At 50.1% G+C, this 12641-nt stretch overlaps 1 protein-coding gene across 1 annotated transcript in view; it reads right to left on the bottom strand.

The window, feature by feature from the left end:
• Positions 1–1676: 1676 nt before the first annotated feature.
• Positions 1677–12641, bottom strand: part of LOC131559638 (nucleotide exchange factor SIL1-like) — a 52915-nt gene continuing 41950 nt past the window's right edge. Inside the window, exons 3-5 of the mRNA XM_058808054.1 lie at positions 8702–8798; positions 6294–6485; positions 1677–1802 (exon numbers count right to left, since the gene is read on the bottom strand). Of these exons, the coding sequence (XP_058664037.1) occupies positions 1677–1802; positions 6294–6485; positions 8702–8798 (415 nt within the window). The remainder of the gene's footprint in view (positions 1803–6293; positions 6486–8701; positions 8799–12641) is intronic.

The following is a 12641-nucleotide window of genomic DNA, read 5'->3' as shown; positions in this document are numbered from 1 at the left end:
AAAATGCTGTGTGAAGTACCTGAAATGCCTCCAACAGTTTGACTAGAGCATGGAGTAAGCTGAGAAAATGTATGAACAAACGAATTAAACAAGTGAGCACACAGCAGACAAGTTGGCATGTAGGTGTCTACTGAGAAAGCTTAAGCACAGCAAGGGGAGAAAAAGCAAACTCAAACCAAGGCATAATATCCCTCACATTTTGGAGCAGAGCTCTCAGACCATGTATCATCCAAACCACTCCAAATTACCATCTGCCAGAATGTCCTTCAGAGAAAAAAGGTCCACAAGTTTGCAAAGCAGCAGTTTAATGTTGTCATATCAGATGAGAGGCTCTCTCCAAAGAAGATTTTTGCACTTGAGTAAGAAACACTACACAAAAGTGCGACTCTCGTGGCCAGTGCTACACTGTCAGGTACCATGAGACAATGAATTTTTGGAGTCCTGGCCATGTCATGGCAGGTGCATCTGGAAAGAAGCTCTTTAGCAGCCCCTGTCATTTCATAAGTTACCTGCAAATGTTTCCAGATCCTCTGCATGATCTTCTCGGTATGCAGAAAGAGTCTACATAAAGAACCTGAGCAAACCACTCTGGTATTGTTTCAGAGACAAAGATACACCAGAATATGAAGAGCAGGTTTTGTTTCTCATGTATCTTCCTGTCATCCCTAAATGAGGCTCTGTTTCAGACTAGAAGCTGGATCCTTCTCTGGTATAAATCTGGGTACCTGCTCCTGTCCACGAGGCCCATCACTCCACACGCGCTGAGGGCCAACTGCATTGCATATGAGGTTGCCAAGTAAATGCAGGTCTGTGCATGCACCATGTGTTAGACTAGGCCATAAATAATTTATGATGCTGGAGAAGTTGACTATATTTTTAGGTGTAGAAATATGCAGATAAAACAGTCCTGACCTTCAATTTTCACTCTGCACTTCTGATCCTGAATTTGAGTCCATCCAATGCATTTCTAAAGCCTCTGCGCCTCTGAATGAGCAACACATCCCCTGCAAAGCCCCAAAACCCATAAATCAAAAAAGGGGCACCAGGAAAACCTATGGAGCCCACAGGACACCTCCTGCAGCCAGCACTACACAGGATGCCCCAGCATAAGGAAGAGCAGGCTCCTTCCCCTGAACCTCAAACATTCTGCAGGTCAGTCTCCTCTGGATTCTGGCTGCTGACCCTTATTCCTGACCCCACATCTAATCAACACGCCTTTGATGTCAGAGGCATGTGTTCATGGGGCCCAAATCTCTCTCTAAAGACCACGAGAGCTGCTCAAATCAGCACCTTGCCATCATGAGGCAGCCCAGGAGCAAGCATGAGGAAGGACAAAGGTGCTCACTGGGGTGCTTGTAACTGTACCCTCTGTTACATCTTCCCCCAGAGAGAGCTGTCAGTGGGACAGAAGTAGAATTATTCCTTCCTTGGACTTTGTAGAAACAGGGAGCCCAGGGAAGCCAAGAAACAATCATAGATGTGACACCACATTACTTCTGGATGTATCCAATGAGCAAGATAAGGACACACCGAGGAGAAGGGGAAACAGATGTTGCAAGGGCGAGGAAGGGGACAAGACAGTTTTGTGGTGTGTCACAACACAGCTTTTGGTCTCTGCTATCAGAAATAAACCAAGGGAGGTGGAGAGAGGCACAGAGCCCAGGTGAGGGCAGGTTTCACCTGGACAGGGCAGCTCCCAGGACAAAGGCAGCGTGTTCCTTCAGCGAGGCCTCGCTGCTGTTCAGCCCCTCGATCACCAGCCGGAGCCCACCCATGGACAGGAAATCCTTGGCATTGTCCACCTGGGAGAGAACAGCTTCCATCAGCACAAAGCCCCAGCCCCTGGAGAACACCTCCCTTCACACCCACAGCATCCCTTCCCTCCTGCTCTGACCAGCAGGGAGTTTTACAAGGAATTAAAAATTCCAAGGGAATGGCTGTGGCTGAGCTTAGCACAGCCCTGCCCACGAGCAGAGATGTCACAGCTGCCCAGGCAGGGTCCCTGTGGGAGGACATTGTCACACTCAGAAGGCATCACTGGAAACTCAAATACTTGATTATAGCTATCAAAACTGCTCTTGCCATGTATTTTGGCAATTCAGGTGGTGTCAAAAACTCGATATATCTGCTGATGTCATAAAACTCCAGCTCTTTGCTCTCCCCTGAGCAAGCCTTTACTAGGGATCCAGGGAATTGCATGTTTTGCAAATGAAGTTAATTCATTGATGCTGTAATTGTAGCACCAGGAGTCAGGGATGTTTAGGAGCCTGTCAGCACCAACAGGGTGCAAAGGGGGCATGGGAGCGAGTAGCATGGGCAGTTCTGGGAGTTCTCCATGAGTTCCATCAACAACTTCCCATGGACAAGGAAGGAAAAAGCCAGTCCCAGCTTGGAGGGGTCATCCAGGAGCTTCCCCAGGGAGCAGCCCCACAATGACTTTTCTAAGCAAACAATAATGGATTAACTGCCAGTAGGGAAAAGTTTGCACATTAGTGGGAATTCATCAGCCTCTGGCTCTAAGTGGATCAGGGGCTAGCCAGGCACAGTCCCAGTGGGCATCTGCTCTTGGAGAGGAGATCAGAAAAGGCTCTGAGGGCTGACAGACAAAATTTAGAGAAACAGCACAAACTACTTCAAGTACAAAATTCAGTCCAAAGTCACATCAATGCATTTTGGTATTCAATGATTTTTTTTTCAGTTTAAAAGAGGATCTGATGAATGCTCAGAACTGTCTGCACAGAAAAATCAGTTTCTGCCTGCACAGAAAAATCAGGTTTAGAAATTCGACATATCTCTCTGAAAGACAGGGACACAACAGCAATCGTTGGCTGATGGAAACAGAATATAAAAATGAGTTATCAGCAGGGCAAGCCGACCCCCTGATGAGGTGGAACAGGACCACAAGCCATGCAGGGCATGTGGGACCCTCTTCTAGTCAATGACTTCATGCTCAGTGTTATATTTATCTCAACCATGTACCTTCATCAAAATTGGCCCTAAGTCAGATATTTCAGGTACCCAGGAGAAGAAGAAGCTTTGTGTCCAACAGATCTGTCGTTACCAACCAAAGCAGGACCTGGGGAGCTCCAGCTCATCTCTGCTCCCCAGTGGGACAATACCCACCTGTCCCTCTGCAAAGCTGCTCTCTGCAGGTCTGCTGGGGCTGATTCAGGATTTGCAGCAGCTTTTGTATCCTTTCAGATGCTGTTCTTTTAACTGTCCCTATAAACCAGGCCTGCCAGAGCTCTCACTTTTCTGCAGACCCATCTTTATCTACAAAGAAATCTATGCAGCAACCCAATTTCAGCTGCCAGTGGGTCCTTTTATTACTCAGCCTCTGTAAAAACTGGTTTAGTGCTGGAATCAGACATTGACTTCTGCATGAGAGGGAATATATGGACAGGCGAGAATTTGCATCCAGCAGCTGGAGTGGTAAAACCATCCCCTGCTGTAACCTCAGCAGCACCAGAATCCTTTGTGCTGCCCCAGCATCAGTGACACCACAACAGCAGAATGTAAATTGTGCTGTTGTGCTGTAAAGCTTATTCTGAAGATGTGTTTTTCTTTTTTAACCAGAGTCTGTTGTGAGAGCTCCAGTTCTAAAACTAACAAAATCCCCAAACTTAACAACTTGAAGGTATTAACCTCTCTGGGGAGCAGTGTATGCTGCAAGGCAGCAGCTCCTACCTCACTTCAGTCCACTGAAATCAGCACAGAAGTAAAACCAAAGATCAAAAGAGCTCTTGAGTAAAGTACACAGGCAAAGCAGGCGAGGGAAGGGATGGGAGAAGAGCAAATATGACAGCAGTTATTCAGGGAGCAGGTTTGAATTGGAGGAGAAAGAAAATAGGGAGGGAAGGTGAGAGAGAAAATGTTAGAAAACAAGAGCGAGGGAAAGCAGCATGTCAACTGCACACGATGGAGAGGAAATTAGCAGAGAGAGATGGTGTAGCATGTCAGAGCAGAGGAGAGGGGAAGATAAGCAGAGTAAATAATTGAGAGAAAGAGCCTGCAATGCCTGAGAACGGGTCTTGGCTCCACACACTGCTGTGCAAGCACCGTGAATGCTGTTTATGAGTTACGCTCTGCCCTCTTCACATTTGCATTTGGGTTTTCTGCATTACAGATAACCCAGCAAGCCAAACCTTCCTACTCCTTCTCCAAGACGGGCTCCCGAACATGCCAAGCTGAATCGTGGCTGAGGAGAAGCAAACCAGAGCTGGCAACCAAAAGCTGAGCAAAGGCAGAGCCCTTGGGCTGACTCTTCAAAGGCAGGAGAGAGCACTGCCCGGGCTGGGCACCAGCCATGGCTCCCATGACACGCTCCGAGGCACGAGCTGCCCCACACCCACTGCCCCAGGGTGACCACGGCACAGAGCAGGGAGCAGCCTTTGCTTGCACGCCCTCCAGGGCATGGCATTTTCCACTCCACAGGGCATCCTGTGTCCCGGAGACAGCAGCAGGATGGCCGGGAGCTGAACAGTTCTGAAAAGCCACGGCACGGCATGGTACTGCTCTGATGGAGGCTGGGGAAGGTGGGACTTGCAAAGTGGCCCTACACAAGTCCTTGGCCACCCACACCTGCAAGGATCCCCTGCTCCCACAGCAGGGCTGTGACTCGCTGCAGAGGAGTCCTGGCAGTTCAGCCCTTCCAGAGTTATGTGGCACCAGCATCCTTTGGCTGCTCTTCAGTAATTACATTAAGCCACTGCCGCTGAAGTCAGTCCCAAGCAGAGATAATGCTCTGGACGCATTCAACTGACTGGAAGAAGAAAGAGGAGGAAAAGCCATGCTGGCTTAGAGACAAGTCATATTTCTTATCAGCTTCCTGCCTGATGAGAAGGTGCTGCCCAGCCATCTGCCCCGACACCGTGGGCACAGAGCAGCGCTGTGATCGGCGCACAAAGGAGCCCCTGTGCTCCTGCCAGCCTCCTGCCATTCCCCCTCTCTGACCTCTTTGATGCTGCATGTGCTTCCCTTTGATGCTCCAGTCCCTGCTCCTCTGCCATTCTGAAATTGTTTGCCCCATCCTGTGCTGCAGGGATTTTCTGCTGGAATAGTCCAGATCGCTATGCTGGAATTCAAGGCATGCCAGGGCATTTGGGGGTTGCTTTTTAGCACAATGGCCTGATGCTCTGGCACCCTTAATCAGGCAAGATTAGCCCTGAGTACAAATATGAAGCTCTTTGGGTGCCCATTTTTCACAGTTATTCTCTGAGTCACACAGATGCCCTCAGTGACACAAAAGCAGGGAGAACAAACAGCAAGGAAGCCTCTGCATGCCCACAATGACAATTCAGAGTGGAAATTCAAGACAAAGAGCCCTGGAAATAACACTTGTATCAGCTGGCACATGGACTCTCTCTCTCACAGCAGCAACACTTCAGCTACCTGCCTCCAAATACCACATTTGGTTCAACAAGTGCTGTTCCAGTGAAAGGGCTTGCACTGGCACCTCCCAAGAGTTGTCCTATTCACCCTCTGAAATGAAAAAGTGCCATTGGAAACTCTCCCAGTGCACTCCAGACTCTCCCCAGTCACTGGGGAAGGAGAAGCCAAGTCCCTTCCCACAGGGCAGAGCAGAGGCTGGATGCCCAGACACCCTCCCAGGGGTGGCACCAAGGCAGGCACCAAGCCCAGGGGAGCAGAGCTCTGTGCCTGCAGCTGCATCCAAGGGGAGGTAGGAATGTGTGAGCTGAAAGCAGAGAAAGAGAGATCAGAGAGAGGGGGGAAAAGTGTGAGCACAAACCCAAGGAAGCGAGATGCCAGGAAATATGTTCACCCTCACAAAGAGCTAATTAGCACAGCGAGGCTCTGATTGCCACTGCTTACTCACACCAAGACAAAATAGGGGGTTTTGGGTGGCTGTCACCTTTCCTGGTAAAAAGACGTTCTCTGTGAACTGATATAAAGGCATCTACCATCAACCACGGCAGCTTTCCATGGAAGCAGAGAGAAAATAATTATTTTCTGAGCAACCACCACTCTACTTACCCAAAAATGGCAGCTAAACCCCCATTTTGTAACATTAAGGAGATAAAAAAGGAAAACGAGAGGATAAGAAAACCAGCCTGAGAACAGACAACATACTGCTGTCTCCTGGCACAAGTGATGATTAATTCCAACCTGGATATAAAATAAGCCTGCGCTAGTCCTCTGCTGTCTGTTATTGTCCCAGGATTATGGTAATTAAGCAATTTGTATTACCTGATACTGATAAGAAAAATAAAGCCCCGTTTATGACACCGTATCCCCTAGATTTTACATGGTAGTTACTGAGGCATTCTTGTTACCTGGTGAACATAATATTCGAGATCATAAAGCGCCGTGACTTTCTCATCCAGCATGGAGGCAGAGCTGTTGAATTTGCTGATTAATTTAACCATAATTTCATAATCTGTTTCTATCTTCATGTTCAGCTTTTCAAACTCCTCCTTCAGCTGCTCTATGGGCCGGAACTTCTTCCTCACCTCTTCCTCTCGGGCCTTGGAAACAAAAGGAGGAAAAACCAGATGTGAGATAACAAGATAGGAGATGAAGAGAGACAAGACAGACACAGAAAGGAATGCCAGCCCCAAAATTCACAAAGGGAACCTGGCTGTCTGTGCCAATGGATTTATTGCTCTACATCAGAGGTGCAGGGGCAGGGTCCTTCTGAGAAGCCCAGGAACCCAGTTAGCTGTGATATACCCACAATATGAGTGAACAGTAGAGCTCTGTGCACCACTTCTACATCTCTACAGCATTTGTGCACTATTTCTACATCCCATTTCCATCCAATTCAACATCAAGCCCACAGGCAGCAGTACTGCGGTTCTCTGCTTGCCTGCAAGTGAATCTTCTCAAAACCTGGCTGCAAAAAGCCCTGAGGCACCTCCCTGATCTTACAGCTGAACCTCTCTGGAACTGGACATGAGGCTGGAGAGCTCCAGAGGTCCCATCCAGCCCAAAGTGCCCAGTGACTCCAACGAGTTCTCAGACACAGACAAAGATGCTTTTGCCTTTCCAAGCGTTGAGCAAATTCCTGGAAGGGTCTATCTCCTAGGGAGAGGTGTGAGGATAGAAGCTGTCAGAAAGGGAGGCAGAAGGAGCAGTGATAAGCTGGGGGCAGCTGACGTGCTGTGCCATGGGGCTTGGCCAGCACACAGCCTGTCCTGAGCTCATCTCCCTCACAGTAACAGCACTCCAAGGGCTGCCCTGAACAGAGAGCTGACACAAAACATGTGGTGAGGAGGAAAGGCTCTGTCAGAGATCTCAGAGAGCCCCAGAGGTACAGGAACATCAGCACTGGTGGCACTGGGGACAGAGCCTGCTGCTGCAGGGGACAGAAGCAGCAGAGAGGCCATGCTGGAGCTGGGCTGCCCCAAGGACAGGAGAAAGGCAGAAAGCCCCTTTTGGAAGGCATTTGTCACAAATGCCAAGATGTGTTTGTATGCGGAGTGAGCCTCAGCTGGAGGGTTTGCACTGTCCTGCTCCCCATGAGGGATCAGAGAGGGCTGGAGGAAAACCAAGTAAGCAATGGAGGTGAAAGCTGTGTCAATGGAATGATAAATTACCAGAGGTACCACACCCAACCCATCCCTCCCCGAGCTGCCTCGGCCGGAGCACAGAGAGGCTCGGTGTAACTCCATTTCCTCTGACACTGAGCCTTCAGGGATGGATTTCTCTCTGCAGGAGTGACTGCAAATGGAATACTTTAGGTCCATTAGATGTAGCTGCATTTAGCCCAGTTGCTGGGACAAAAGCTATTCTAACAGGGGGTTTTAAAATATGGCTTATTTTCACCTAATAGAGTATCACTAATTTTTGCATTTCAATGATCCTCATTTCCAGCAGCCCTTTTCAGCAGCCCTGCAATCAATCAGCAATGCTGCTATGGAAATAATCTCCAGCAAATGAAATCATGCCGTGCTGCCACATAAGGGAAGAAAAAGCCTTTCTGTGACACCAGAACTTTAGAGCCTTGACTCCTCTTTCAGTTTTTGTTTGAGTGAGCCAAGACCAAGGCAGCAGGAGGAGCGAGGGTTAAAGAAATACTGCTGAGGGGGAGAAGGGAAAGAGGCTCTGATGTACCTGATGAGTCACACATCTTCCCACCTATTTACTTTGGGCTGTGGGTTGTTTTGTAACTAAATGGACAACTTGGAGCTTGTGTAAGGAAACGTCAGCCCCTGCTTCACCATGGCCACTTGGGTTTTGCTATCCAGAGCACAAGGTTGGAAACCCAAAGCAAGGAGAGTAAAGGGAAATAGCATCTGTAAATACTGTCAGCTGCAATCCAGTTCCCTTTGGGGTCTGCAGACATTTTTGTGAATTGAGCTACAGTGAAACAGATAAATTACATTGTTCAGAGCAGCTGTGGCTGCCCCTGGATCCCTGGAAATGTCGAAGGCCAGCTTGAATGGGGCTTGGAGCAACATGAGATAGTGGAAGGTGTCCCTGCCCATGGCAGGGGTGGGACTGGATCAGCTTTAATGTCCTATCCAACCCAAACCACTCACAGAATCTTTGAGTCGTACAGAAAAGTCAGGGAACAATATCACTAACAGGTTAATAAAGGTATTTCAGGTCCATATTCACCACAAAATTAGTTTGCACAGTGTTTTCCAAGCAATCGTTTTAACCATTGTGTTTCAGCAGAGTGTAACAGGGTATTTTCAGATCCCTGCAATGTGCATTGCTTTAGAAATGGGAAACTCACCTTCCTTTCTGCCTTCTCACTTTCCTTCATTTTAGCCAAGGCCTTTTTAAGCTCCTCAGATGTGAATGAATTTGCATCAAGATCAACCTTGCCCAGCCTTGCAGAAGAAACAAAACAAACAAGAACATGCAATGAGTGAAAAATGGTCTCAATTCTATTTTCACTGTGACATTCTACCAATGGCTAAGGACAGGAGGAAAGGAATGAAAAAACCTACCATACTCAAGAAAAGATTAGTCTGAGTGCTGGATTCTGTATCAGGCTCACAGACACCTCCCCGTGACAATATAGGGCTCTGCTGACCCAAATTCTGAGATCCCACCAAAATAAAAACAGCTGATGAATTGATACCTCAGAATTTCGTGTTGCAATTAAGGAACCACCCCAGTGCCACTATATAACTGCAGAGGGCCTACAAGCTACAACTTGCAGATTTCAGCTTAGGAACATTGTACAGAGAGTCACAGGAGACCTCAGCACCTTTCCAGTGAGGGAAGGGACAACAGAGAAGTGGGAGAGGACTCTTGGTCAGGAACTTTAGTGATGAGACAAGGAGGAATAGGATCCAACTGCAAGAGGTGGAAGAGATTTGATGATGGGAAGAAGTTCTTCACTCTCAGGGTGCTTGTCCCTGACACAGGGACCAGGGCAGAGAGGCTGTGGATGCCCCATCACCAGCAACATCCAAGGCCAGGTGGGACAGGGGCCGCAGCAACCTGCTCTGCTGGGAGCTTGCTCAGCTTGGAAACAGATCATCTTAAGGATCCTTTCCAAGCCAAACCATTCAAGGATTTGATCATTCTGCCATCCCGATCTCCCACTGCGCAGCACCCCTGAATCTTCAGTGACATCACAGCTCCCAGAGGGTTCCAGGTGGAATGTCCAGGACCTGGAAACGAGCAAAGCAGACACTGCAACGGCTGCCAAGGGTCAGTTGCTGCTCACTCTGCGCTCTGACCCTCAGCGCTGAGGTGCTGCTGCCTGCTCTGGAGAGCCAATCCCAGAAGGATGTGCTCTGCTGTGCCAATGCAGGTACAGTGCCATGCCAGGCAGGGGGCACCTGGCCTGGGCAGGCATTAGCCATGTGGGAATGGATGGTGTGGGACAGGAAGCCCACTGGGAGATTGTGCTGCCCCTTGCAGACTGACAGAGACACTGTGGAGGACATGGATGTGGACCAGGGGCTGGAAGAGAATGAAATGATGGAGGTGGACTCCTCCTCTACTTAAATGTCCTCTGTAAGGTTTTCTGTGTTGCTGTTCTGGTGGCCTGGAAAGGCCCAGGGATGGCCTTGGAGAGCCGACGCTTCAAAGGACGAGGAGAGACTTCTGATCTTGTCTCGGTCTTGGTGTTTATTAATTGTTTATCTAAAAGATTTTCTTTCAGCCCGACAGAGGTCTGCACAGCAAGTCAGCCATGGGCACACTCCCGAAGCCCCCAGGGCGGTCACTTATCTTTATACTCGAAGTTACGTATACAATATTTATTATTTCTCCCCAATACCTTCTACCCTTGTTAACCGGTGCACTTTTAGTAATGACCAATCCCAAAGTGCCACCACCACCACAGGAGATGGAGGCCAAGAAGAAGAAGAAGAAGGACAGGACACGCCCCAATTCCTCCATCTTACTTCTTTAGACCCCCCTGTACCAAAATCCTAAACCCTGTGTTTTACACTTTAACTAACTTATCCCTTCACCATTCACCCAGTGGGATCCTCCCAGTCCTCATACAGGTCTCATCTCCTGTGTAGGATCAAAATCCTGCCACCAGACACTTCTGGCAACATTCCAGGATTCCCGAGCCCCCCAAGGGTGGTCTCGGCCTCTCTGCACCTCCATCCTGAGGTGCTGAGATCCCACAGTCCTCCACTGTTGAGGACATGGAAGTAGACGAGGAGGAGATGGAGGTAGATGAGGAGGATGACACGGAAGAGATGCAAGTCCATGAGGAGGATGATGAGGAGCCCATGGTCCTTGGATGAAGATGGAGCCCCACAGGTAAGACAGGCAGATGCTTCCCACGCCCTGCCCACACACACATTGGGTCCCCTGACGCCGGGCTGGGGCTGGCCTGGACGGCCCCACTCAGGGACACGGTGCCCGCAGGGGGCCTGGATTGTGCTGCCACAAGCACCAGCCCCGGCCTGCCCTGCATTTGCCTGGGGCCACGCCAGCCCTGCCAGCCCCGGCCCAGCCCCTGGGGCCCAGCTGCCAGCCCTGCTGGGCCCAGTGCTGCCAGCTGACTCCAGCTCTGCTGCTTCCTTTCTAACAGGACTCATGCACATGATGGCAAAGATATCACACCTTTGTAAATACGTTCGAAGCATAGAAGTTCCTTGTAAATATGTTAACTACATGGGAAGTTTTTTGTAATTACGTTTTGAAGATTGTTAGCCCATCGGATCCCATGTAAATATGTTCTGTATATTGTTGTTGTTGTTGTTATAACGATTTTTATAATGACACATATTCTGTAAATCCTAGATTTGCCGATCTTCGGCAAATAAATACTGTTTCTTTTTAACACCTGACTCTTCTTGGCCATTCCTGTGGGCACAGGCAGCATTTGCACACTTGTGGGTTCCACTTGTTCCATGTTCCCAGGGCTGGAGGTCCCTGCAGGTGCTGGCACAGCCACCCCAGGGCTGGGGGTCCCTGTGCACAAGGCTCCCACTGACACCACTCCTGCCACTGGGCACTGCTGCTCTTCCTGGCCTGGGGCACAGCGCTGTCCCCAAGAGCTCAGCTCTCACCAGCTCTCACACAGGGGGCTTTCACAGCACTGGCCCCTGCAGCCATGCCACCAAAGCAGCCAGCAAACCTTCAGCCACCCTTCCTGCTGCAGCCACAGGCACTCCTGGGCCCAGAGCCGCCAGCAGGCCACAGCCATGCAAAATCCACCAGCACACTCTCAAGGCCACCACAGCCTTGGCAACTGGGCCAGCTACATCTGGGCTGCTGATCTTTAAGCCTTGGTGCCTCCATAGGCCCTGGGCTCTGCTTCCCAGACTGCTCTGCACTGCCGTGAGGCCCGCATTGTTCCAGAGACAAAAGCCAAGCCAGGGCATCCTCACCCTGCCCGCATTCCTGCTGCTGCCAGTGGCCACCGGCCCTGGGCCCCACTCGGGTGACAGCTGCAGGGACAGGGCAGCCTGTGCTGGGCAGGGGGCACGGGGCTTTGCGCCCTGGGGCTGCTGCTGCTGCTGCTGCTGCTGCTGCTGGGGGCCATGGGCCCAACAGGGCCCCGAGCTTAGGCCCTGCCCAGCCAGCTACCCCCAAAGCCCCACACTCCCCAAGCATCCCCATCACAGCTGCCAGGGGGAAAATCCCACAGGCTTCAGGAAAGAAATTCCCCATAGTGACTAAACCAAGGGGTCCAAGGGGAAAGTCAGCACAGGCTGAGGTTAACAGCACCTTGACAATGGTGGCTGCAGGGCAGGTGAGATCTCCAGGGCCTCTGGCAGTGCCTGCTCTGCGCGTGAGCCTGTGTGGCTGCTCCCAATGGGACACAGCACCGGGCTCAGGCCAGCCCTCAGCCCTTCACAGCTGATCCCACGGAGCAGGCTCAGAAAGCATTTCCAGACCACTGCCTGCATATATTTCAAAGGACTAAATGTCATTCAAAAAACCCAAAATACCAATTTAGTTTTGGTGTCGTGGCATGAGAAGCCATGAAGGTGCCTCTCAATGTGCACTCAGGGCACTTCCACTGCCATCCCATGGGGAAAACAAATGACAGGCCTCAGCTTTCAGCACTGCTGAGCTCCTTACCCAGCAAGGAAGTCTGAGGTAAATGCAGGAACTGAGTGCACCAGGGGACCTGGCCTCTAATAAAAGGCATAAATCCCTCAGGCCACTCAAACCAATGCCTTGCATGTCTGTACATATTTTTGTCCTTCTCTCATCCTTCATGTCACTTTCCCCAAAACCTACCATTG

Source organism: Ammospiza caudacuta, chromosome 7 (assembly GCF_027887145.1).
Source record: "Ammospiza caudacuta isolate bAmmCau1 chromosome 7, bAmmCau1.pri, whole genome shotgun sequence".
NCBI lineage: Eukaryota > Metazoa > Chordata > Aves > Passeriformes > Passerellidae > Ammospiza > Ammospiza caudacuta.
This window is presented reverse-complemented; position numbering and strand designations above follow the sequence as displayed.